At 36.4% G+C, this 27,712-nt stretch overlaps 1 protein-coding gene across 6 annotated transcripts in view; it reads right to left on the minus strand.

Annotated features, from left to right (window-relative positions):
• MYO6 (myosin VI) overlaps positions 1-27,712 on the minus strand; it is a 105,962-nt gene that overhangs the window by 20,082 nt on the left and 58,168 nt on the right. For all 6 annotated transcript variants that reach the window (XM_082757254.1, XM_082757253.1, XM_082757252.1 and 3 more), the window contains exons 12-27: positions 27,448-27,592; positions 20,500-20,657; positions 19,691-19,782; positions 19,166-19,238; positions 17,478-17,605; positions 16,334-16,429; positions 13,928-14,101; positions 10,256-10,294; positions 8,559-8,652; positions 5,879-6,009; positions 5,720-5,797; positions 4,668-4,797; positions 3,742-3,832; positions 2,276-2,426; positions 768-976; positions 295-373 (exon numbers count right to left, since the gene is read on the minus strand). In XM_082757254.1, the coding sequence (XP_082613380.1) occupies positions 295-373; positions 768-976; positions 2,276-2,426; positions 3,742-3,832; positions 4,668-4,797; positions 5,720-5,797; positions 5,879-6,009; positions 8,559-8,652; positions 10,256-10,294; positions 13,928-14,101; positions 16,334-16,429; positions 17,478-17,605; positions 19,166-19,238; positions 19,691-19,782; positions 20,500-20,657; positions 27,448-27,592 (1,868 nt within the window). The remainder of the gene's footprint in view (positions 1-294; positions 374-767; positions 977-2,275; positions 2,427-3,741; positions 3,833-4,667; positions 4,798-5,719; positions 5,798-5,878; positions 6,010-8,558; positions 8,653-10,255; positions 10,295-13,927; positions 14,102-16,333; positions 16,430-17,477; positions 17,606-19,165; positions 19,239-19,690; positions 19,783-20,499; positions 20,658-27,447; positions 27,593-27,712) is intronic.

Here is a 27,712-nt window from a genome sequence, read left to right on the forward strand (position 1 = left end):
AGCTTCTGCTGCCAGCAGAAGCTTCGTTATGCCTCTCATTCACATGCACATTCCTTCCTACCTGAAAACTCAGATTACCTTATGCATCTTTTCCTCCTTTTGTAGCTGTAATTCAATAAGAGCAGTAATTCTAGACAGATGATATTAAGTGTGCCTAATGTAATACTGCTGTATAATTTTAAGACTCATTTATAAGCCATTAGACACCATGGAGGTCCTACACTGTGAAAAATATTTTAAAAACAACAAAGACAAAACAAACAACAACAACAAGAAACACAGCTAAAACATTACCTGAATACGCTTTTCTTCCTCTTCCCTCTTTTTCCTTTCTTCCTCTTCCTGTTTTCTCTTTGCCTCAATCTCAGATTTCCTATTACAAAAGAGGAAGAGGAAATGAAAATTTTTAGTTATTGCAAAGTTATTGCAAAGCAAGCGAACAAGAGATATGAAATCAGGCTCCATAAAACTAAGTGGTAATCCAAGAGTCTGTACAGTCCTCATGACAAGGTCCTGTATGTAAAGTCAAGGGCCTTTCTAAATCCATTTTTATTGCCAGCTGAATCATAAAATATCTTTCATCGCCTCTTCTGATTACATCTAAATTAGAAATTGTCATCAGGGAAAAAGAAGTATTTTAACAGTGGATAGCACACTGCAAGTACAATCCAAGTGACTCTCTTTAAGCACTTATTAAAAGTAACCTCATTAAAGTGCCTTCCCTATTTTCTTCTCATTCTAAAACCAGCAACTTGTCTGACACTCACAGACGCCTTTCTTCTTCTTCCTTCCTTCGGCGCTGCTCTTCCTCTTCACGTCTTTTTCGTTCTTTTTCCATTTCCTCTTGGATGCGTCGTAGCCTCTCTGCTTCCTCTTCTTGCTGTTTCTTCTTTTGCAGCGCACTCAGAAGCTGCTCTGAGCTTCTAACTAGAGCATCATATTCTTTCATGATCTGTTCTCTAGTCATCATTGTGGTCTGCAAAATGATATAACAAGAGGGGTTAATATTCCTTTACACTTGTAATTCACTTTTAAAAAATGTATATTTGAAAAATCTATTTGAGAGCTGAAAGCACTGAGTACTGTAATTAAATTCTACTTATATTAAATTACACTCCAGAATTGGGGAGCTTGAACTTGCCTTCCTTCCTTCCTATAATCCTCTGGATCTTTTATTCTCCTCTCTCTTATATAACTGTAGGAAGTAGTCTCCATTTTATCACTGAAACTAGACATGATTTTCCTTTAAAACATGCCTTCAATTCTGAAGCTCCACAGTTATGCAACAGAAATTAATGCTTACCATCCTAAGATGAAAACTGAGAGCCAACTAGGTGCATTTTGTGTCATGTTCTTAGCTCCTATAGTGGTTATTTACAGCTGTGCCTTTTATGCCACCACACAATCTTATATGTCTGAATATGGAGCACATTGTAAGTAACAGATTAAAAAAGGCATCAGTAGCAAATAATGTGTTAAAAGAAAAAATAATGCAATTGCCTTCACTACGTGTTTTCAAATTTCGTTGATAGCGATGATTTAATTAATTTGAATTTTACAATTTACAATGAGGTATACCACTAAAACTGTGACATGGGGTGTCTCCTAACCTTTTATAAGGATGTATCATGATGAGAATCAAGTTGTATAATTTTTATTAGGAAAAAAAATAAGTATAGGTTGACAGGCTAACTCTATTACTTCTCCAACAGTGATTTTAAACAACAAAATCTTAATACAGGACATTTAGAAGGCTATTAACATGGTATGAAACACAGAACTCAACATTTTTTTCCTAACACTGATAAATTCTGGTGAATTTTCATTTTGTCTGTGTGCTTTCCTTGTAAGAGACTAAGAACTATAAGCCTTGATACAAGTTCAACAACTGATTTCCCTTCATGACCAGGTCTTAAAAAAACCTTCATAACTGGAATATCAATCTCCTCATTCTGTGATAAATGCTTGTAAGTTTCAGCCCTGATTAATAATAAAAGCAACAAGCAACTGACTAGCAACACCCATCTCACAAGATCAAGACACATTTTTGCTTTAAACTCTCTAGTGCCGATTTTGAAACACAGATAATAATTCCAAAATCCAGATTTACTTCAGCTACATTCACAAATAATTTTGAACAGGATGTAAGTGGTGTCTCTGAAAAATGAGACTTCTATATTTAAATGTTTTCCTATAAAAAAGAAAATACTTTGACCTTCTACTTTAGATTAAGGCTTTAAAAGATTCCAGTAGAAAGAAACTGTTTCTCTCATACCTTAATTTTGTTCATTGAAGCATCAATAGAATATTCCAGCTCCTTGATCTGCTTGCTTGTTTCTGCTTTTCCCTCCTTCAGAGCACTTACTACTTCATTGAACTTATCAAGTCTCTTTTTCAGTGTACGCACCTTTATCAGACCATCAATGCTGTGAATTTAAGACATTTTATTTGAGATGTTCTTAGAAGGTGACATATTTAAAACTATAGCTACCATTCACATTACAGAGGTAGACAGGGGAGACAAACTATGCTCTCAGAAAAATCTCACAATCTTTTTGAAATTCAAAAATTATCAACATGAACTAATTGAACAGCCTTTTACTAACAACCACTGTTAATACCAATCATCAGTGACCAGGTCTCTGAGCATATGGTGACTTAAAATGGATAAATGGATTTTTATTTTGATAATCAATGCTTTTGTCTCAGTAACAAATCATTAGAATCACCACCACCCGAAGATTTTGACCGGAGTGATAAATTTGAGATGTGACATTGAAAGATCAATCACAGGTCTGAATCAGGTAAAACTTAACTATACAATATGGAATCCGATCATTAGACCCCACAGGAAAAAAAAAAAATCTGGGAGAAAACAAAAGGAGTCCAGGAAAACCTGCAGCTTCTTAAAGAACCAATACTGAAGGCCATGCACACAAATTACAATGCTGCAGTCTTCCTAAAAAGAAATCACTGAAATCAAAAACGTCAAGGACCGAAATGAAACATAACTATCAAAAGGATGTAAAATAAATATATGTATATTCTTGTATATGTGTGCGTGTGTGGCTTTTCCATCAATATTCCATGCAATCAGAGTAAACCTAATGACATTACTTGATTTCTAGAAGAGGCAAGACAGACAGAACAAATAATTATTAAGCTACAGAAGAAAGGGGGCCTATAATGGAAGCTGTGAATGAGTAAAGGACAAAAATTATTGAGCTTAAATTGCAGTTAGAGACATAACTAAGAATGCCTAATACCTAAGCTATCACTGAAGGATTTTATGAACAAAGAGATTAACAAACCTCTTTGGAAATGCTCAGATTTATAGAATCACAGAGCAGTTTGAGTTGGAAGGGACCTCCAAAGCCCACCCAATTCTACCTCCCCTCCCCACCCGCCCACCAAGACCAGGTTGCTCAAAGCCCCATCCAGCCTGGCCTTGAACACCTCCAGGGATGGGGCATCCACAGCTTCTCTGGGCAGCCTGTACCAGGGCCTCACCATCCTCATCATTAAGAAGAAAAAAACAAGTCTTTCTTATATGTAATTCAGGCTATTCATCCTTGGGAAAGAGAGGTAAAATATGGTACTTCTCAAATCATACCTTTCAATCATATTTAGCACACTTCAGTGACTGCAGATACATTTAATTCAGCATTGTACATCTCTTTACATTCACAAGAAAGTATTATAGAAATAGCCATTTTCTTCAAGAAAGGAATATTCTCTTACCGTGGTTTGTGTTTTCTCTTGCAAAGCCACATACGAATAGTCTTTTGTATTTTGATGCAGGCACTGGCTCTATATTTTATCTTATTTTTCACTGTAAACACACAAAAGATACTGAGTCTCAATGGTTTAAACAATTTAACACAACTTTTATATTTCTCACACACCTGATGGCTACTGTATATAAATAGCATGTATTGAGAGCTAGGTCCACACTGAAAAAACAAACACGTAAGATATAAAAGACAGAATATTCACAATCCTGTGCTAGGCTTAAAGGCTACCCCACAAAACAAACAGGCAGAATTCAGCACCCAGCACACACACACACCAAAAAGGAAAAAAAAAACAAAACCCCTATCACCATGAATCTCTATTCCACACTGCTATGTTTCTACATCAAGCTTGGCAGTGTTTGCAATTAGAAACAATATTTGGATAGTGATAGGCACCTATCTGCTTATCAGCAGTAATAACTGGAGTGGAGATGTCTTCCCTGTTTCTCATGTCAGTGCTTCCAAATACGCAGATTTCACCTGGAGATAACCTCTGTGCAGGCACTTCCCAGGCTTAAATAACTCCATGGTGTCAGCTGAGAGTTGAACTATTGTCTTTTCCTGCTGTCTGTTCCCCCACAATCCTTGTGCTTGCTAGCTATTTCTGAGCAGGTGTTTACCCAGGCATTGGTAAGCACCCAAACATACAGAAGGCAGAGAGACACAGTCTACCACCACTTTTACAAACCTTAGCTTTAAGCCCTCATATAAATCCCTAACAAAAGCCTAAGAAATTTCACCAACCCAGAAAGTAATTACTCGGAGTTCAGTATGGAAGCATCTGCTATACATGTCCTTGGCCACATTTCAAGGTGCTAATAATTGGTTTGCTATATTTTTTAACAAATATTTAATAAAGCATAAAATACATACATTTGATCACTGAGAGTGAACACCATTGAACTTTTTTCCAACGACTGCAGATAAGCCAGTGATTCACTCGTTTAACTAGCTCTGCTAAGTGATCCGGATCAGACTTCATTATCTGGTCAAACTCTGCAAACTAAATGCAAAACCAGATTTACAAATGAGGAGAACAGCGTGTTAGACTATATTCCTATTTAAGAGCATGTTGAGTTAAAAAACAAAAAGTTAAATATTATTAATGTAAACTATGTCACCATTATACTGGCTTTCAATTAATTCCAGTGAGCATGTACATCTGGGATATTTGACGACAACAAGAATGACCACTGTTTTATTTTTAAATTGATGTGCAACACTTAGCATTTTGCATAATCCAACCCTTTATTAAATATTAAAAATGTATTGCCAAAATTTTTAAGAATTATTTGTTTCTCCACTTCCTGAATACTCACTCTGATCTTCTACAATTTCATGACACCTCTAATTCTGCATCTAGGGGGAAAAAAACCTGAAAACTCTTCTCAAATTTTAATCTTCCTGTAAGAAATCCAACTAAAAGCAATCCTTTCTGAAAATCCTGCACTTCTATTTTTTAATAATTATACGTTCTTCAATGACTAGAGTAATTTTCCTTCCTAGTCACAACAGCTCCCTACTTCTTTCTCTGCTTAGCAGTAGCAATGCTCAGAATCATAGAAAGAGATTTCAGCTTCAACTAGAGTTTAGCAGAAAATATTTATTTATTTTCTCTGACTTGCTCTTCTTAAGATTCAACAAAATAGTCTTAAGTGACTGGTACAACATCTGGGCAATTTGTGGAACACGATCATTGCTTCAGGAATACAGCAGCATTAGCAACAATACTATGAAATCAATTTTATCAATGTCAGCATTGATTTTTTTCCCCACAGATTATGAACAGTGTTTTTGAAACACCCTGGGCAACCTCATGGAAGTTGGTCACATTTTCAACAGGGTGTTGAACAAAGCTCCTTCAAAGGTACCTTTCAACCCAACTTATTCTATGATTCATATTCATGTAGTTCAAGAAACATTACCTTGCCGGGTCTGAAAAACACCTTGGTTAACCCAAATTTGTAATCAACTTCATTCAGTCCCAAAGCTTTAAACAGTGCCTGAAACACAGAAAACAGTTAGGTTGATATTTTTCCCCCTTCAAAATAAAACAATAATACATTTTCAGATTTCTCTCTTACCTTGCAGAAGAGTCTAGGATCCAGTCGTGCCAATTTTTCAGGCAAGTATTTCTTGTACATGTTATACAGTTCATGAAATGAAGCTCGCGAAGGGAAACCACCTTGCATCAAGTCCAGAACAGACACCATTCCTAAATTCACAGAAACACATGCACAAAAGGTGGAATCAGCAAAATGCAAATAAAGCAGTGATTTTTATGATAACTTATGGGATAGGCCTCACAGACATTGTTCAGAGGCCAAACCACAAATTTCAGCTGGGGCTTGATTTAACCTCTAAAACTTCTTGATCATGTGATCATTCCCAAAAAGTTAATACCAAACAGATGAGAAGAACTTGTATCTTCTCCCTATCTGAGACAAAACTAACATCTAGTCATGCAGAGCATTTTTTTTTCTCCTTGTCATTCTTTCTTTTTAGAAGAGTTGACATTTTGTACTTCATTTTTAAAGAAAGAAACAAACAACGCCCAGCCAGGCTTTTATTTTTAGCATGCAAAAGATATTTGTGAGTTGTGGTACAGATGCAGGGTAAAATGCAAATACAGCGCTAGAACATTTTGTGTTCTTGCAGCACTAGGTATCAGCTGATAAGATGTAATGCTGTTACTATATTTTATCTGTAACTAGGGCATCTGTGAAGCACAGATACAAAGTCAGGAAAAGGTTCAAATTACTTCAAACATTACTTCAAGACTCTGCCAGTCTTTTTGCCCACTGGTTTACATAATCCTACAATACCATATAAGCTCAAAAACTTACTTAGAAGTTTACCTGTAACTCGTGGTCTTTGTCTTTATAGAATGTCTTTTATAGCATTGCATCTCACTGCTACTATTAAACTTTACTTATTATGACTTCTTTTCTTTTTTACTTAATTAAGCTTCATTTACTGCAGCTTAAGTAAGCACACATGGAAAGTGAGCTTGTAAGACATTGCAATTGTTATGGTAGCAAAAAAGGTTCATTTTTTTATTTTTGACTTTCTGACATGCTATTAACCTGAAGAAATCCACAGCTAAATGTTCTTAATGGAATTCTAATTTCTGAGAAAACCTTATTAATGTTTTGCAATGGTGACATAACATGAAACACGGGTAGGCTTGCTAAAACATCAGTTCCAGAACCTAGAAATATCTCAACTTCAAAAAGAGAAAAAAAAAAAAAGCAAAAAGCACAAGCTACTAAATACACAAATATACAGAAAAGAGTAAAAATAAATATTGAAGTCGTTTTGTGAATAAACATCCTATGAAGAACAACAATAACAACGCTGTAATTCCCATGGAAGCCTTTCATTGCTCTGTTCAGTGGGGAATGAGCAAACCTGCTAGTATTTGTCCTTTAAAATAAAGATGTAAAATCTGAAAGCGCCTATTTCAAGAATAACGAAAACATGGCGTCACAATTTGTAACATATAAAGTAACAGGTAAAACCGCTGAAGTTGGAAGCTCAGCTCCCAAATAAATTAACAATAGTAAAAAGAGATGCTGAAAAAGTAAAACAGACTATTCAACTCTAGCATACTATCTATAAGAATCGAAGAAAACAGGCATCAATGATTATATATCTCAGATAATACACACTGCTCTAAATGCACAAAGGGATTTCTCGCACAAATTCCCACAACAATGTAAAGGAATTCTGTTGCTCTGCACTGAGCTTTTGCTCTATTAACATTCTGGGCAACATAACGAGATAGGATTCAGCTCCAGATCAGGAAATCTAAGTTTCATAGAATCACGGAATGGTTTGGATTGGAAGGGACCTGAAAGACAATCTAGTTCCAACCCCCCTGCTATGGGCAGGGACACCTCCCACCAGACCAGGTTCCTCAAAGCCCCATGCAGCCTGGCCTTGAACACTTCCAGGGACGGGGCATCCACAGCTTCTCTGGGCAACCTGTGCCACGGCCTCATCACCTTTGCAGTAAACAATTTCTTCCTAATATCTGATCTACATGTAAACCTACCCTTGTTTGGTTTAAACCTATTCCCCATTGTCCCCCTATCCCATACACTCCCTGACAAAGAGTCCCTCCCCAGCTTTCCTGTAGGCCCTCTTCAGGTACTAGAAGGCTGCTATAAGGTCTCCCTAGAGCCTTCTCCCCTCCAGGATGAACAAACCCCAACTCCTTCAGTCTGTCTTCATAGGAGAGAGGGGTGCTCCAGCCCCTTGATCATCCTCGTGGCCCTCCTCTGGACTCATTCTAATACATTCATGCCATTTTTGTGTTGGGCGCCCCAGAGCTGAATGCAGCATTACAGTGGTGTCTCACGAGAGCAGAATAGAGGGGGAGAATCACTTCTGCTTCTTTTGATGCAGTTTAAGTGCCAATACATGACTCCTTACACATGCACCAGGTGTCTAAACTGTCATTAAAAGCAAGGGAATAAACAGCTGATGGAAAGTAGAATGAATCTTCTTATACAGTTGAGACCTTATCACTATTCAAATTAATCACTTCTGTGTTCTATTGACTAAAATGAGAAGTTACAAAGCATCTAAGTAACTGTTCATAAGGCATAAATAAGCTACCTCCTAGAAAGCAAGGGTTCAAGGAAGGAAATATCAATTCCATCTCACATATTTCAAACTTAGATCTAGCTACAATGGCCTAGTAAATAAATAAAAAAAAAAAAAAACATCACAGGGAAAAGTATCAGAGGCATACACTACCTGAACATTGAAGCTGAGAGAGGATCTGCCCCCCTTCAAAATGGTGACTTGTCATCTTTAAGTTAGGTTTGATGCAGCGAATAAAGCTAGATCCCTGTTACCAAAACAATGAGTTAGCAGAATCTGTACATTTTGAAACCTCCTGAAATATGTTAGTCATTTAAGAATTACAGGGGGCAGGGGAAAGTGAAGAAAAAAAAAAAAAAAAACAATACCTTTTTAAAAAGAAAAAGACATTCTTTTGCTCTCATATACCCTTTTTTTTCAGTCCAGCCTTGGTATTGAGGTAACTGATCTCAATGCTCAAGCCATTTATTTAATTGGAACCTTAACTTTCGGGTTTTCAGTGAACTGTTTTGCTTACAATCTAACTAAGGTTTAGCAGTCTAGATTATACTACACTCATTGTCTCCACAGTAATATCACCTAAATGCCTCATTTCTCCAGAGTTCACATGCTACCAGTCTCCTGACACTGGAATCATGCTAGATGAATTTAACTTGACCATCCTTTTTTCTAGCTTTCACTTACAATTTCTTTTGGCTTATGTCTTCACTCTCCCTTCCCTCACATGGTTCCAGCCTGCTCATCCCCAAATATATTACCTCTACAGTTTTGACTGCTGCTTTCTCTAGTCATTTCATAGTCATCCTCTATTTAAGGATGATTTTTTTTTTTTTTTGTGAGGCAACGTTGATCATTCAAATTTTTCTGTTAACAGGTAGCCAGTGATAACCTCCTACCTTATAAACTAAAATGAAATTGGGACTAATAAAACATATTTCTACTACTTGTTTGCAGTGTTTTTCACAGACAAGAGTGAGAGACAGCCCATCAAGGAATCTGTCTAGTAACAACATATTCTCAATCATGTGTTAGCTGAAGTCAGAGCAGAGCACCTCCAGCCACACGTTTTTCCCTGGACTGACTCTTAATTCCACTGTGCTGTGAATGATGGAGGTTATCTTTCTTTCAGACCATCCTCATGATTTCTGTAAAACTTTAACTATGCTCTAGCACCTGTCCCAATCATTTGCCTTGTTTTCCCCCTTCTTTTGACAGAGCATAATCTCCTATTCAGAATCGGTTAGAACATGCTGTCAAGAGAAACAAGAATGTGTTCCTACAAATGCATCTTCTAAAAAAATCAGTATGTCAAATTACATGGAGAATTCTGCAAGCTATTGAATTACATCAGCTAAAACAGCAAATTCTTGTTAGGGGAAGCAGGTTCTTTGAGCATCTGTGTATCTGCAGCCTACCGCAAAAGTGAAATAAGACATTCTAGTTCTAACTAGCTTATGGAATCTGAAAACAGAAATTAATAATTTATTTTCTTACTTCTAAGTAACATCTCTGAATCTTTTGAAAATTAGTCACCAGTGATTACCAGTGAATAGAGGGAAATGAAACTGACAAGAACGGAGATTGCAGCTCGGACAGTTTTAATATATATATATATATATTTTTTTTTTTTAACCTAAATTGTTTAACTTCCATTCTACAACATTTTTTTCCAAGTTTTGCTTTTGTTTTGTTTTGAAAAGCAAATTAATATTCATCACCTGCAGAGCAGGACATTTCAAAGGTACCATATAACTGCAAACTCTGAAGCAATTATTTATCACTAGACACGAGAAAACGAATTATGATTTATTTCAGAAAAATGGTAAGCCTGCATCTCTGTATATACTTACAGTACTGTGAAGCTTCTCAAGAAGCAAATTTAACTGAGTCTGTAAAAGAAAAGGCATTTCAGTAGTCTTAAAAACCACAAGTATACACACAAAATAGTGATACAGCATTACTGCATGCATGTTTATTGTTAGTAAATCAAACAGAATTGATAAATCAAACATCCACATATTTTAACAGACAAAATCATGTAAGAGTGCATGAATGGTCCTGAAGAAATTACTTATGTTCAACTGTACAACAACACCATGTGTGACCAGTTACTTACAACAACACAGTTATCAAAAAAGTGCATGCACGTTTGGGAAAATAAAGGAAAGGTGCAATAAAGTTAGAAAGGAAATGAGGCTGAGCAGCAACAATCCAAAAAATACACTGAAAATTTGTGAAAGTCCAGACTTAATCTTTAACGAGCCTATTTGCATGTTAAATAACACCAGAAGTATATGAGATATACTCAGCTTTTCTTGGGGGGGGGGGGGAAGCTGTATTGGCTTGAGAGTCTAAGTCACGTCATTTCAGTAAATGAATCTTCATAATGTATTTTTAATTCTAAACTTCCAAATTTTTAATTCTGCATTGATGACAATAGACTGTGGTTTTAAACTACATTTACTATGGGTGTATTTAAACATACTGTAATAATATCACAAATCTGCACTTATTTGGGAAGAAGACTAGAGAATTACCAGATATATAGGATATTAGGAAACAGCTGCCATTGTTAGGGATGTAAATTGGTACGAACTTCAATATTCCAGGACCATATCAGAAAAACAGAAATATACTTTCACTTTATGGATCTGTCTGTTCTACCACACAGATTACTGTTGTGCTAGCCTTTCTAGTTTACTAGCAACCGTTAGGTATATAGACTAAAGTAAGACAAAATTCTGAATGTCCTATCATACTATATATTTTCTGTACTGGCCCAAGATGGAAAGGATCTTACTTTTGATTTTTTTTTAAACCAGATCTTTCAACTACCTTACAGTACAGGCAAACAGATTTGTATCAGCAATATGAATCACCTACAGCTGTCGGTCTTCCTACCAGTAGACGCAATTGTATTTTTTATGTTTCGTGGATATAGTTAGAAAGACAGAAGGAGTTCCACAAGAAGTATGACAAACATTGATAACCTCCTGCTCGGATCTCACATACAGTTTGCATCTACTTTGAATACAACTTTTATCTTTTCTTAAGTAAGAAATGCTTTATCTTGGAGATGAAAACCTAATTTCCATCAACAAAATATGGTTCTGCTAGAGGAAAAATGCCCCTTCTTTATAGTCATAACTTGACAAGAAATAAGAGACTCTCTCAGGTAAATTTCACTAATGATCGTATGAATAAGGCATATTGCTAAAAGTATTGCTCTTTGAATTATCACAATTTAATCCATCATTACTACATTAAGGTAAAACTATCCCAAAGACTCTTGTGTAGATCTGATGAACTAATTCATCTTCATTTCCTCAACTGGTTTATGTAAATAAATTTTAATTAGTTGTAAGGATGGAACGTGTGAAGGGCTTTGTAAAAACAACTCCCTGCATCACCTAATAATTGATGTAATTAGAAGAATTTAAGACCGACTGACATATTGACAGGTTGAGAATTCTTATTCTTAAAGAGATTAAATTTCTACTCAAATAACAAAGTATTTTGACAGCATTTAAATTGAAATTTTCAAGGGTATTAGTGCTCATCAATAGTACATGTTGTGTCTAGGAATGTAACACTAAATGAATTACTGAAATTAACACATACATTCAAAATGCCATGAAAGTTGAAAACACTGAAAGAACTATAGATTGATGGGCCAGATCCAAAAAGGACTTCTAGTCATGTTCTAGGTGCAGAGGTGAACACCGAAGTCCAAAATACAATCCAAAATGTTCCCACTCAATTGCTGCTTAACTTTTGAAATGCCTCCCTTTTTACTTAACCCTTCTTGGACAACTGTATCTTTCACATTTCCACATTTACTGCACATGGAATGCTAAACCCAAGAGGAACTAAACAACCAGATGGAAGAAAGTGGAAATTATCTCAAAAGATCCCAGTTGCTTTCATTTTGAAAATACAATTATAAAAAACAACGGATCTCAGCTTCACCTCCATGGTTGCAGGGCTTGCCCAAGAGGTCACATATCTGCATGTAATTCCATTTTTCATTCTATCCTCTGTTCATGCATTTTATATTAGACCAATCGCTACAGCTTAATTCTACAACTGCTATATAATAAGGAGGAGGAGGAAATAATTATCAAAGCAAAACTCAAGACAGCAGAATGGCCAATTCCCAGCTAAATTCCAGAAACACTACTTTACAAGTCAGACCATCTCTCTTATGCTTCCTGCCCGAACAAATTTTATTTTTGGCTACATAACAGCGCATCTCCAAAAGGGTATGAGGAATTCCCTCTGTCAGATCGAGCAATAACTTAGTGCCAAGGGTCATAACGCTTAGAGTTAAAACACTGAATACAGTATAGACCAGAATCAGAATACAGTTGCTATACAAAAAGAAAGTGCTGGCACTATATCCTTCCCTTTCTTCCAGCCTTTGCATTTTTACAGAACACTAAGCCACAGGATACACTTATGCAAGAAGGAATTTATCTTGCAGTCCTAATTTAGCACATAACCTTAACATGGAGTAGAAATGCAGAAACTTTTGCTATTGGCTAGACCCCACTCTACTTGGAGATCGTGGAATTCTCTAAGGTACTTGCTTTCACCAGGGACTGCATAAAGGGTCTAGACATGTGAATTGGGGTTTTAGGTGCCTTAGGCAAGGTAACATACCAAAAATGTCACAGCACTTAATTTGAAGGCATGTAAATCCTTCATTGGATCTGGCCCAGATGTGTTGAGAAGAGCTCTTACTGAAATTGCAGCAGCTCTATCAACAGTAAATCCATGAGATTGAAAAAGTTACCTGCAGCCCATGGTTGTGCCTGCTTTTCCTCTCTTAATTCCCCTATAGTTCTTTTTCTAGCCATCCTGAGCTGGAATAGTCCAGCTAAAATAAAACTGCTGAATGAGAAAAGGATGCAGAAAACGTTTGGAGAAGACAAGGTTTGAAGGTCAGCTTTACAACAAGCAGAAGAAAGGAAAAAATGAGGAGAAGCATCAGATTCAGGTATTGAGAAAGGAAATATTCAGCACAATGAACGTATTTCTGTGAAAGCCATGACTATTGATATTTTTAAGAGGAAAAACAGTGGTTAGGTTAAGTGTTGAATTTTGAGAATGGTAAACTGCAACTAATTGATACCTCTTATACGGTACAAAATTAAGATAGGATGGAAGAACACCTTTTGTCATATTTAGAACTCCTGAAAGTCTACAGAATTCAAATTCAGATCAAGAGATTAAACCTTTTAAATAAAAGACTTCCACGTGGCTTTGCAAAATCCTGATTTATGAATTCCTGCATAATCTCAGTAAAAACAATTATCAAGCATATTTTGACAGAAATGTATAGCACAGTTGAATATACTGGTTTCTTACAATTTAGAAGAAAAAAACATTATTTAACAACATTTTTGCTGCATGAATGTCAAGTAACCACTAGTTCTCCCGTCCTTAAGTTCTACTTATTTCAAGTAACTTAGAAATGGCATATATTACAAGAAAATAGACTATTTGCTATGTTATGTTACCTTGAATTTGTTTCCCACACTGATGAAACTAAGTTTTCCAGCTTTTTGTTTGGGATCCTTGTTGTTGTTAGTGTTAGATTCAAACAGCTGTCGAACAAACTTGTCCTTGGATTCACATATGAGAGATTCAAGGGACATGTGTAAAGCATCATTATTTTTTTCCACAAATTGTGTCTGAAAAGAAAAGCCAAGAAATAATAGCACACTTATTTCACTGATCCAATTACTTAAGTAAAAATTAAGTTAAAATTAAAGAAAAGCTGAATTCCACACTTTATTCAAAGATCAGCAACAATACGTAGGATAAATATTTTCATGTTACTTCAAACTTTTCATCTGGACATACAAAACATTAATGACAGACAGGAAAGATATTGTTAAATTTGAAGGGTTTCATAATTCCTACAATATCCAAGGTAAGGTTTAGCACCTGTTACAAGACCAGTTGTGCTTTTGTCAGTGGTTACACTTGTTTCCACTTCCAGTACTCAGCATATCATAGAATGGCTTGGGTTGGAAGGGACCTTAAAGATCATCTAATTCCAACACCCCTTCCATAGGCAGGGATGCCACCCACAAGATCAGGTTGGCCAATGCCCCATCCAGCCTGGCCTTGAACACCTCCAGGGTGGGGCATCAATTTGCTAGTTCTGAGACGCTTAAATAATATGACAAGCAGCGAAGAGCTAAGATCTGTTGTGAAATAGGAATTAGCATGCACACTTTAACTGGTGGAACTAAAGTCAGGAAAATGTAATTAAAAACAGTTATCTTAGTAGTACTGCAACCATGGAAGTTGGTTTGGTTGATTTAACCAAAGGTATCGTCCCTTCCTACAAGCCCTATGCCTCTGTTTTATTTAAATTGACTCACTTTTAAACGTTAAGAGCTGTGTATTAAACTGAAACTCAAAGATCAAGACACTTGTATCCAATTTCACACTAACAAAATTCTCTATCAAGAATTTGTGGTGCACATTCAATAGTTGCATTGACATTTATGAACAGAAGAAGGCAAATTTAATTTGATTGAGAAAATATGAATTTGCCAACACATCCCATAAAAGGATTTAAAGGTGATGGGTCAAAGGACAAACACAGGCGTCCCAAATTCCCTTGGACTATGAGAACACAACAGGAACATAAATGCAGACAGTTAAATGCCCTCAGCAGAAATTAGCTTGTGAAAGCTGCCACGAGACCAATGAGAAAGAAACTATGAACAACATACAAGGCAACTGTAGTCCAGCTAAGGCCCAAACTAAGTCAGACACTCTGAAGAAGGGAATAAATGAAGTCAAGCATGTTAGCATGGCTTCTGGACCAAAGCTGCCTCATACCTGGTTAGCTCAGAGAGCATATATGTGCAAATATCTGGCTCTGTTCCTGAAGAAACCGTAAGGTATTAACATAGAATGAGGAGGTAAACAGTAAACACAGACCATGTGAACATAAATGCATTCCAATGTTATGTGTTATTTTGATATTGAATCTGTGTGTGACTTTGGTTTTTATAATACACAGACTTCAGCTTTTTTTTTTTTTTTTTAAATTATCTACAGAATGCATCTATCTCAAAACACTATAGCAATCATTGTTATTCATGGAGTACTTTGAAGTAAGCACACACCCTGAAAGTCTGCATTTTCAAATGACAAAACACATCTTTGGAATTAGCTTCTCTTTTACACACTGGAGTACCCGATGAGAACAATAAAGTGTTATGGATCTTTCATTTATCCTTTATCCTCACGTTTTTTTATTTAATTTTTTTTTTTTTCAAAAATTGTGTTGCCCTAGTAGATGTTGCCCTCGTAGATGTAGATGTTGCCCTAGTAAGACTGTTTCAATATTTTTTGTACGATTAAGAGTCATAAAAAAGTACAAGCATTCAGCATGTAGTTGAGGGTAACAATTTTAGATATTTCATATTCTTACATTTCTACCAACAGTAGAAATGGAAAAGAAAAAGTATAAAATGTGAGTTTTAACACAATAAACTGACATTGCATAGAAGAACAAGCATGCATCTGAAAAGTTGTGCTTAAGTCTAGTAACACTTCTGTGTTATGTGGTATATTCCCCTGCTGCAGATGCAGACCTCTGTTGACATAAGATTTGTAGCAGACTGTGGCTCAATATCTTTAATGTTGACACTGTTACCTACAGATTTGATGCTTACACCAAATACATCAACAGAAGTCTGTCATCTGAGAAGTTAAAAGAAATTAAAACATCAATTCTGTCACACATTCACAAAACTAATTTTGAAGTTAAAACATATCAACTTTGCCATTTCTCTTCCAATTAACAAGTTTTGTTCTTGTTGTTTTTACCAACTTACTCTGAAAAGCATATTATAAAGTGTAACAGAAACAGCTGACTTTTTTCACTTAAGTAACATTACCGTCTCATAGCATACTGCTCCCGCAAAATGCCGGATAATAAAGCCTTCATCATCTCTGATATTTCTGTGAACAGCCAGTTTAGACTTTCTAGGGATCTGGAAATAAAAATTTGAATTACAAAGAAGAATTACATTGGAGGGTGAGAAAAATGTATTCCTAGGACATTACCATGATTTTGCCAGGATGTTGAAAGTGACATTGCCTGCAATACAGTTGTGAAGACCACTACTATTTCAATTCAAACCAGGATATTTGAAAAACCTATTTTCATTCTCATTCACACCCTTCAAAATAAAATTGTCCAGGATTGCTAAGTCTACCTAGCTGACTTTCTTTTTGCCTTTTGTCAACAATTTCTATTCCATTTATTGCACAGCTGATGACAAGCTGACAAATAGCCTTGTCATATAAATAGGATTAGATAGAAGCTTAAAACGTTTTTAAAAGGCAACCACCTTGTTGATCATATACATACTGACAAGAATGTTTCATTGCACAGGAACCTAATTAAACAAGCTTAAGAGGAAACTTTAAGAAAAATAAGCAGATGGCAATTTTATTTGGCTCCTTTTGCTTGCATTTTTTCAGCAGGGATTTTGTTTGATTGTTTGTTTTGTATTTCAACAGAAGTCATGTATAAAAGTTGCAATGGTTTTCATTAACCTTCCACAGAGTGCTGTATGTTAAAGTATTAATGACAAATAAATTCACCTGGTGTGTTACGTACTTTAATTGCTGAAGTGTTAGCTAGATACTTCATGCAAGTGAAATATTCTCCAAAGCAAGCAGTTTTGGAAATTCACAAAATAGCTAATCTGATATGAAATAAACTAAATTAAAATGTTTGTGTTTTTTTTTTTTCCTTTTCATGCTCTACACACTAATAGTCTTCAAAGAGAAGTGAAGAATATGGCTATACTTTCAACAGGATATTAGAATTGCTAGAAGACTTAACAAGCCTTTAGTGAACTTTTCAATACAAACGTAATAACTGAACTTGTCCTTAACAAAAGCATACAGATCAGACAAACAGGTGTGGTATGAGATTTCTTAGAAAAGGTTTTCATTAAATTCAGTGTTACTATCAACAGTTCCAAGAACTGTTTTATTAAAAAAAAAGACAGCCAACACAAATACACCTACAGAGAGTCTGAAATGGTCCTTGTGTTTTTGGTGCACAACTGAAGTAAAATGCTGGTCGCTTGGCTGGGGAAGACGATTTTCTTCATCCAAAATATCCAGCACACCTATTAATTTTGCTTCAATCAAATCTATTAAAAATAATAAAACACAAAAATTAAATACATAATCACATACCAGAATTGAACATTAAAAGTGTAAAGTGCTACTGATCTAGTTTTGTATAACTATCTTGGGAAAGCTGTTAACACAGAAAGTCACTGTAAATTAATTCTATAAATTTTAATTGTCGATTTAATAGACAATTGCTTGTTTCAGGTAACTGCTGTCAATGGCCTGGCCCGACGCCTTAAAGCAAAATCATATTTCTACAGAAAGCAACATTATTTTTGTCACTCACTTCTAAAAGCAGTAGAAAATCCTTTTCTCCTGACTACTCAAGAACAGAAAAAAGGCTTAAATGGTTTAATCAGGCCATGATTTTACTAACTTACCTAAGAATACCTCATACAATGAAGAAACGTGTAAAATCTGTGGTGGAGTGTCACATGGAATAGTAAAAGGGGTCATGGCTTAGGGACTACTACTTGTATGCTTATGTAAGCTGCTCACGCCATTTCTATGGCTGGTAAAAGACAACTCGTCTACAGTCTTTACAACCTGACCCCTTTTCCCACTATGAGTCAGAGAGAGACCTCTTTAAATAGGCATCAGGGAACCCTTTTTGATTCTGAGATTTTGTTTCAAAACAAACAGGTATGGGATGGCAGGGGGAACAACACTTTTTACAGAAACATGATGGTCTCTATATGAGAACATTTTGGGTAACAGGCTCACACACATGCTTCAGTAAATCACCAGAAGAGGTATGGTTTGCATTCATAGAAATCACATTTTCTGTTGCTATGTTTTTATTCCCTCTTTCAGATACTTTTCTATTGCTTTTTCACGAGATGGCTAAGAGCCCTGATTGACAAGAGCTATCATCTTTAGTTAAATCAGAGTTACCAAGCATAGTCCTATCCAACAACGTGAAAACTTCTTCAGCAGAGCTACAGAAACTCAGAGCAGCAGACATTTTGCAACAGATGTTGAATTCTGACACTATGAATCCTCAATCCAGCCAGAACTGACTGACTAGTTACCATAAATAAATTGCTGTAAATGCAAAAGCAAGGTCAAATTCTGTTCATAATACACCAATTTGGAGAACACAAGTTGAACATAAAACAAGTAAGCCCTTGGCCTATCAATCTGTGCAAACCTAACAGCAGCAGGAATCTCTACAGCCTATTGCCTGTAACTCATTTTGCTTCTTTGCCAATTGGCTCACACAAACAAAAAGGGTGGGTGGGTGTTTAAAATAATGGAACTTTTTCCCTCAGACACCCCCACACCCTTCTTTTTATTTCTCTTGTTATATTTAGACATTCTGATTAGTTTTCTATGAAAATGCCAAGAAATTCACAAGTCCCACCTGCACTTATAACACACTGTAGGACAACGTGGATCCATTACCAACTGGAAATGGAATTTAGAAAAAAAAATGAAAGAAATCACAAGGTTTCAACAGTCATTAAAAGCATGAAATTACTAGCACTACTTATTATTTTGCCTCTAACTGCTTAAAGTAGTTTAAGTTTTTTTCTCCAAGACGCTAATGAATAGCTTGACATTTCAAAAGTACATACCTATGCAGTCCTGATTATCTACATAGCGCACTTCATTAACCCCCAGGCCTTCTTTCTGGTAAAGTTCTTGTTCCTTTAAAAGGAAAAATAAGGAATAATAGTAAAATAAAAACTATGATTCACCACATATTTTTTACCCACTGAAACTGGGCAAGAACGAACACACATTTTAGAATTCCCTTGTGCAGCTTAATATATTCCAACCTCACCTCCTTAATGATATACCAATGCTTTTAGATACTCCAATTATGTACAATATATTGCCTGATATTTGGATACCCCATTTTAATGAATGATATTTAGAGTAAGAATTCTTCATTGATTATTTTTTTTTTAAAGAAGAAAGGAAGATGTATCTTTTTGAAAAGTCATGTTCTTTTCTAGCACAATCACGTCACACAGCAAGACCACTTGTGGTTGACTAATTTTTTAATATGAGCATAATGAGCAACCTTATGGAAAATAATGTTACCTTTAGTATCTTTTTACTGAAAAAAAAAAATCAAATTTAACAATACAACATACCTCTTTCAGAATTCTTTCATTAAAAAATTGCTGCAGTTTTTCATTACAGTAGTTGATACAGAATTGTTCAAAACTGTTGTGTTCAAAGTATTCTGAAAAATAGAAGTTAAACTTCTGTGATAAACCAGCATTCCAACAATTACATTATTGAATCACAGAATCACAGAATTTCTAGGTTGGAAGAGACCTCAAGATCATCGAGTCCAACCTCCAACCTAACGCTAACAGCCCTCCACTAAACCATATCCCTAAGCTCTACATCTAAACGTCTTTTGAAGACTTCCAGGGATGGTTACTCCACCACTTCCCTGGGCAGCCTGTTCCAATGCCTAACAACCCTTTCGGTAAAGAAGTTCTTCCTAACATCTAACCTAAAACTCCCCTGGCGCAACTTTAGCCCATTCCCCCTCGTCCTGTCACCAGGCACGTGGGAGAACAGGCCAACCCCCACCTCACTACAGCCTCGTTTAAGGTATCTGTAAAGAGCAATAAGGTCGCCCCTGAGCCTCCTCTTCTCCAGCTTATTCTTACTTATTATGATAAGTAAGAGAAGTTTAATGGTGCTAATGTTTTTTGATATATGTGTGTTTCTTTCAATAAAATAAAAGCTGTTACAGATTTTCAAGTTGCATGTTAGACAGAGAAAAAAACGCCGTGGCAGATTATATTTCTATGACAAATAACAGACAGCTATATCTGGCAGCAAACCAAAGCTAGGTCTCATACAATGAAACCACACGTGTGTATTATTACAGTGGTAATAACAGATTACTAGAAAAAAAAATATTTTATTTGTTAAGAATACTTACCAAAACCAGCTATATCTAGAACTCCAATGAAGAAAGAAGAAGTCTCAAATGGAAAACACTGGTTTACCCTGTTCACCACATGGTCAAAGAGATGACTATACACCGTTTTAGCCAAGGCATCGCGAGCATTGTTTGCTTGTTCTACTTTCAAGGGTACCCTATTAAAAATAAATAAATAAAGGAGAGATCTTACGTTTCAGAATTTCTCACTTGAAAATACTGAGATTAGGCTGTAAACTTAAAAAGAACCTTTCCCATCTTTGTAAGTCAGGACACAAAAAGGCTGGGCTGTAAACTTAGGTGCCAAGAAACAATCTTGCTCAGTTAGACTCACTATATTCTCTGTAAAAAAAAAAATAATGTTTCACTATCCTCATTAGCAATAAGATACAGATTACTTCTTTCTCATTCGTTTAATAGAAGCTATATTGAAAATAGCCAGAGAAAGACATTTGAAATACATATTCTTATCAACAAAAACATTTCAACTATTTATTATGAGCTGCTTATTACAATGAAAGCTATAGTTCAATTTTCCTATGACATCTTTGACCCCATGTTTTCATAAAGGCTATAATTGAAACTATAGGACTGTAAAATAATCAGTAACAAAAACAGAAAAAAATGCACAGACAGGGCATGCAATCTCATTGCAAAACATAGATGCAATCCCAAATAGGAGGATTTTTTTCTAACACTAGAAAAACAGTGAGAATTTACCTTTTTCCATCCCTTTATTCTATATTATGACAATTTATTGTAAGTTTACATTTACACTGCAATTTAGCAGTTATCACTGTCTACAGTTTTTGTGTTTTTGTTTTTTTAAGTCACAAGTTTAAAGACTATTAAATGCATGACAAAGAACTGTGGGAATATCAGAAATATAAACACATACTCTAGCTATACATATATGTATTTACCTATTCCATGAAGTCAGTATGACAGTGACTTGCCTAAATGCATATGCTTAAAAGCAAGCACATTTACCTATTTTACTTCCTGAATAAATACATTCTACAAGACTTGCTTTTAAATAGGTTTCAGAACAACAGACAGGCGTACCAAAAAAATAAAAACTCTTTTACTCTATGCAGCTCAGGAAGTACTTGTAGAAGTCTTCAGAATAAGACAATTAATAGAAGGAAAAAACTTTACAGAAATTTTTAAGAAATAAATGAGAGAAATATGAAAAATGAAGTTATAGCATTATGGCAAATTGTACTTACATCCTAACCATGTTACCAAAGAACTCAAAACAAGAATTCCCAACAACCTGAACAGAATTAAACCAGAACACAATCAGACTGAGAAAGATCAAAAACTCTCCAAAGGATTTTTACATGTCAAAAAAAAAAAAAAAAAGTTTGAAATCCTGACAGTATAAAAACTTCATTCATGGAAAGAAGGCCTAAAATTTTTAATAAATATGGGTACCCAAAGTTTTTGCACAACACTGTATTATGACATTCTGACATATCCAAGGTTAAAGTAAATCAAAAAAGAGATTTTTTAGGGAGAGCGCTTTTGCTGATAGAATTTGCAGGAAGGAACGTCAAGATTGTCATCACAGCAGCCCTCTTTGTCTTGAAGACTACAAGATGATGGCTTCAGCTGTATGCCAAGAGCTCTTCTGCTTTTTCTAGTCAGTCGGCTTCATAAAACAAAGTGTTTCTCCCCAGGTACCTCCCTGTTTCACTTCTCCCCATAATGAGCCTCGTACCCTTGGATGACTACAGCTATAACAACACTCAGTATTGAACCAAAGGTCAGCCTGTTTAGCTAAGGCGGTGGATAACCAGCTATGGAACTTTTCAAATATGCAAGAATCTACATGTAAGAAATAACTCATATGAACTGTTCAGCAAGCCCCATGCACGAGGTGTATGAGGTTCAAGGTGCCACGGCCAGAGAACTGCTCTGTCGCCCCCTCCAGGCAGCTTCCTTCACACAGGAGCACACAGAACTGGCAAATCAGCAAGGGAAAACTAACACTACGCAGCTTACCCATGTTGCATCATTTCCTCAACTTCCCAGGATGCCCAAGCACCAAGCTACCTCATGATTACTATTTCTGTATTTTTCAAAGATGATACGCCAGATACAGAAATGTGAGACTGATAGAGATCACTTTCTATTGTGACTGCTAAGTCAGGGAACCAGAGACTCTGTTCACTAAGGACACCTACAGCTAGATTACATTAGATAGTAATTAGCTTTAACACACAATCTTGTCTTCCACTAAGGATCTCCTGACTTATCTTAGGGTAACAAGTACTGACAGAAATCTTATCTTATAAATAGCAGGAAGATACCTTTACATTCCATTCTGATACGTTTAAGAGATCAGAATGCTAATGCCCACGTGTCAGCCGCAGGCCTATTGCATAACAGAATACACTAAAATCATTTATGCTTTCATTTCTTTAAGTTACATTAAACAACATTGCAAACTCCTAGAGCATGTACTTACTAAAATGACCCTATTCTTTAAAACTATCAAATTCTACCATCGTTAAGTAGAATTCCACAGACTGCTCAAAACCCTATTTTAAATTATCACAGGATGCAGCAGAAACTATAACCCAGCAATGCTTTTTGCACAGCTGAAGAAGCACAGAACCACAAAACAATGCTGCAGTTTCACTGACTCCATAGATACCAAAGAGCGCTACTACAGAACTGCCTCTCAGAATGAGTGACTTCCTTCTCATGGGCTTTTTCCTTCCTGTGATCCTTCCTTCCCCTACTCTGCTCACCAAGTCTCTCTTCTCCTGTTTCTTGTCTGAAGAGAATTATTTCCCTTCCTCCATTTCACCTTCTCCCTCTATCCATCACCTATTCGTAAAGAGGGAAGAAATTATTTCAATTTTCTAGCCATTGTTAAGGCAGCAACAAAGAAAGCCTTGCTTGGTTTTCATACTAATTTCTTCAGTACAGTTCCCAATGATTCACAGAGTCTGAGGCCTACAGGAAAGCTCTCTCATGGGCTGGGACAATTCCACACAGTCCTCAAACATTTTCCAATATTTAACATCATTCAGTTTACTTACCCAGACCACATAAATTACAATTAAGTATCTGTAATTTGCCCATAGTTATCAACAGCTGGGGGAGAGAGAGCAGGTGAAATGATATCCAGAAGCCACTTCCTTTCAGTTTGATTACTGCTTCACAACTAAAATGGCCTGGATGAAATAAGCCTACCTAATGAGAGGCTTACTTTACTAAAGAATACTTTGGTACTATCACTAAAAATGCATTTTGGTAGAAAATGTGCTACTTCAAAAATAGGAAGAAGACTTGAGATGATGTCGGTTAAATGTTTCACAGTGTAAAATGATCCACTTCGTGATGATGGATATCTGTTGGAAAGCCTCCGGGTTTCAAAAGAGTGAAGCTAGCACATTTACAGCTTAAGAGGTGTACTGGACTTTGAATACAAACACATTATTTCTCTCTGTAAATACACTTTACATCACAGCAAAGACATCAGCCAACAAGGTGATTATTATGTTTTTGGGGGGGAGACGAATAAGGACACAGAAATGTAGCGCAGCTGTCAAGTCTCCCTGGCAGGCCACTGCACATTAGTATTTAATAAAATCCCCGGAGATAGCATTTAGCATCACTCTCCTACTGTTCCTTGTTGGCTCCATTGTCCCCAGCTGAACAAAGCCTTTGTTATACTCTGAGCACAGCGATTTCAGCTGAGCTATTTATTCATTGTGACCTACTAGAACTCACATGATCTGCTTCCACACAAAAAGGCCCTAAGAAAGAAAGAAAGAAATGAGTAGCTCTTTGGGGTGACGAAACAAAATAAAACAATGTACTTGTCAAAACTCTAATATTAATAGCAATCAGATTGTTTCTAAACCACACTGCCGTAGCAAAACCTGGTGTCTATTTAATAAATAACTAAGAGTCCAATCCACTTTCCTTGTGCATGCAGTAAGCCACATGGGAAGAAGACACAACTGTGCATTTATTAGCATATGTTTGCTTTTAGCAGCACAAGTTCAGAAAAGGCTAGGGAAAGGGGCTTAATACATTTATCCTTTGGTGTAGGTAGTCCTCTGAATCCTTTACTGCCACCCACAAAATAAAACAATGGGAAAAAGTAAGATCTGCTGACACAAAAACACAGCTACTTGTGTTTGCAGACTATCAGGATGAATATGCTGAACAGAAAATCTTTACAGTCATATTCCAAGGTGAACTTGAAGCTGTAGCAAAAATTATATATATGAATATGGAACAGAGCAAGTCAGAGCCATGTGTAATCTTCTCAGATGCAACCAGATAGTAAAAAGCCAAGAATCAGTTTGAGACAAGTTGTTAAGAAACCTTGCTTGACAGGGTCACTTGAGAAGTGGTGAAAGGGAAGCACCATGTGCCTTTGTTTTAGGCCTTGATACGTCTCACCAAACATTCTCAAAAGAAAACTATACAGACACGGTTTATCTCCATGTTATGCATACAAAAGCCAAAACCAATCTATTCTCAGAGACTGAGTCAATAGTTCACAGAGAGCAATTCCAGCTGGGTGCCATCTGAATCTGACACGGACATGTTTTGTTCTAAACCCTTCTGCTTCTAGTTAACACTTTCATTAATCTGGATGGAGAAATTATGAGTATGTTCACAAAAACAGTCTGGTAATACTGAACTAAGAACAAAAGCAGGAAATCTCAGAAATGTGATTAGCATAAACTATTTTTACAAACTGAAGACATGATCTAAAAATCCACAAGGCAGATTTTGGTAAAGAAAAACGTGTGGTAATATACTTAGGAGGATTCAAAAATGTAAATACATCAGCAGTTACAGTGGATCACAGGCTGAATTAAGTTAAAAAAAAAAAAAAAAGTTACAAACTTTCAATCTCATTCCACCATGTGTTAATATGAGTTCCATCTGTCTTGTAGGATATATGTCTGCTGTAACTTTATCCATAATACTGACATACTGACAAAGTTTCTGCTGGATTAAGGTATCAAAGACCTTGCTGTTCTATTTATCATTTGCAACTGCAACTTTTTCAGTGGTAATCACTGTTAAGTTTTAACTCTTGCATGTCTCTTCTTTCCAAGTATAGAAAAAGGCACACAACCAAAGAAAAAAAAATATATCTGTTTGCTCTATCTAGAAATAAACCTCATGGTCAGCTATTTGGTAATAATGCATTTACCAGAACAACAGCCCATAAACTTAAGACTCCTCTTGAATATGAATTACTTCAGAAGAGCCTCTGTGTTCCCCTAGAAAACATGAGATCCAAACAGTGCAAGTTGTCACCAATGGTTTACTATGTCCAAAAGCAGCCAGGAAGATCAGTTGCACCCTGGAGATAAGGCAGTGGGCACTGAACACAATTCCACCGCCCTTGTTTTCTTATAATTTATGATGAAGATTACTTCTCTTGCACAGCTCCTGACCACTGGAAACCTTCATTACGCCAAGTCTATTCCACCAATTGAGGACTGAAACAGCCAAAGCTCTCAAGTGCTCCAAGACCAATTTTCCCCCTCATAAATTTGACATAAACTAGGTGTATTAACTCACATACATCACTTTTACTGGACCCACTGACAATATATACCAAGGTTTTATCAGTCAGCTGTAACTGATGTACCCGGTTTACAAGTCCACAAGTTTATGAACTGTTAACAAATATTTGTTTTACAGCATGAAGTATCTGTTTTAAATAATAGGGGGTAATTTCAAGAGATAAAATATGCAAGAAACTTACATAAGCCACATTAATACACTTAATTAACAACGACTTTCATATATTAAACTTTCCGGTAAAACATGCAGAAAGCTACATTTCTGATTCAGTCAGCCCAAAACAATCTGATTGTTTCCCTACAATCGATATGAAGCTCCTGTGCATTCTTCCAATGAGTGGATGTTAATTAGTTTCCTAATTAAAAAATCAATGCATTCAACTAAACACAGAGCTTTTAATTTGCTCAAAACTGTTTAGCCCAAATTTAGTTTGATAAGTTTTCCTCAACTGCAGAAATAAAAAAAAAAATACAACATATATCAAATAGACAGTGTTAGAAAACCAAATGTTAAAACATACAATTCAGTTGCGTGCAGTTCAGCTAGCATTCAGCATCCCTATCGGGATGGATTAGACTAGCAGAAAATCTGTGGTGGAAGCAGAGTTTGTTCATAAGCAAATGGAAACTGTGGTGAAATTGAGTTTTCATGAAGCTCAGTTTCAGAAAAGTCCTAATTTTCATGGTATTGAAATGTTATCATCAGTACCCACATCTAAACGCATTCTTTGTGATTATTTGTTCTCCATGTGCAGATAGAAAAAAATCACCTAGGAAGTTACTTTGATAATAGCTTCTTGTTAAAATGTAAGCTTGTTAAAAAAGGGACACTTTTTTAAGGCTGCTATTTACTTCAATAGTGGTTCATTCTGTCTAGCTATAAAAAAAAAATACAATCACCTCTTATCTTGTTTCATTATTTTATATGTTTCTATGAAACCACATTAACTTCACAGTTAAGGTTAAACATTTGTTCACCGACAGCAAGCAGCAGCACATTTCTGGATTGCTGTTTGTTGTTTTTTTTTAAATTGGAACTCAATTTCAGCAGACTCAGATGTGACAAACAGGGAAACCAATCACCCTGACACTTGAGAAGCGTGGAAACAGGCAGGTGGACGATGGGGGCTCTCTCCTCCCCCTGATTAGAGCATCTCAGACCTAAATACCACAGGAGCACACCACACTGATGGGACTGCTGTGAAGCCCGCATGACAAGAGATGCGCCCAAGTATCTTCTGAAATGCTTTTGGCTGTAATTAACAGCGTTAACATCCCTCAAAACGGTGTAGCTGTTAAATCTGGTAACGTAGCTAGTTTTCTGTGCAGATCCCGTATTTAACAGGCTGACTGGCTTCCTTTTACTGCGACTCACTTGATGACCGTGCCTTTGGCGCCCCCCGCCGTGGTGAGCATGACGCGGGTGGTCAGGCTGCCGCGCAGGTCGTCCTCGTCCAGCCCCAGCAGCGCCGCGCAGCACTCCAGCGCCGTCTGGCTCCGCGCCTTCAGCGTGCAGCCCCCTGCGAGCAACCGCCACAGCCGTTAACCAACCGCCGTAACCGCCGCCCAACCGCCATAACCGCCGCCCCCCCTCACCGTGAGGTGACTGAAGGATGTTACCCGATTTTATTTTTTTTTTG

This window comes from Aythya marila, assembly GCF_965140915.1.
Source record: "Aythya marila genome assembly, chromosome: 3".
NCBI lineage: Eukaryota > Metazoa > Chordata > Aves > Anseriformes > Anatidae > Aythya > Aythya marila.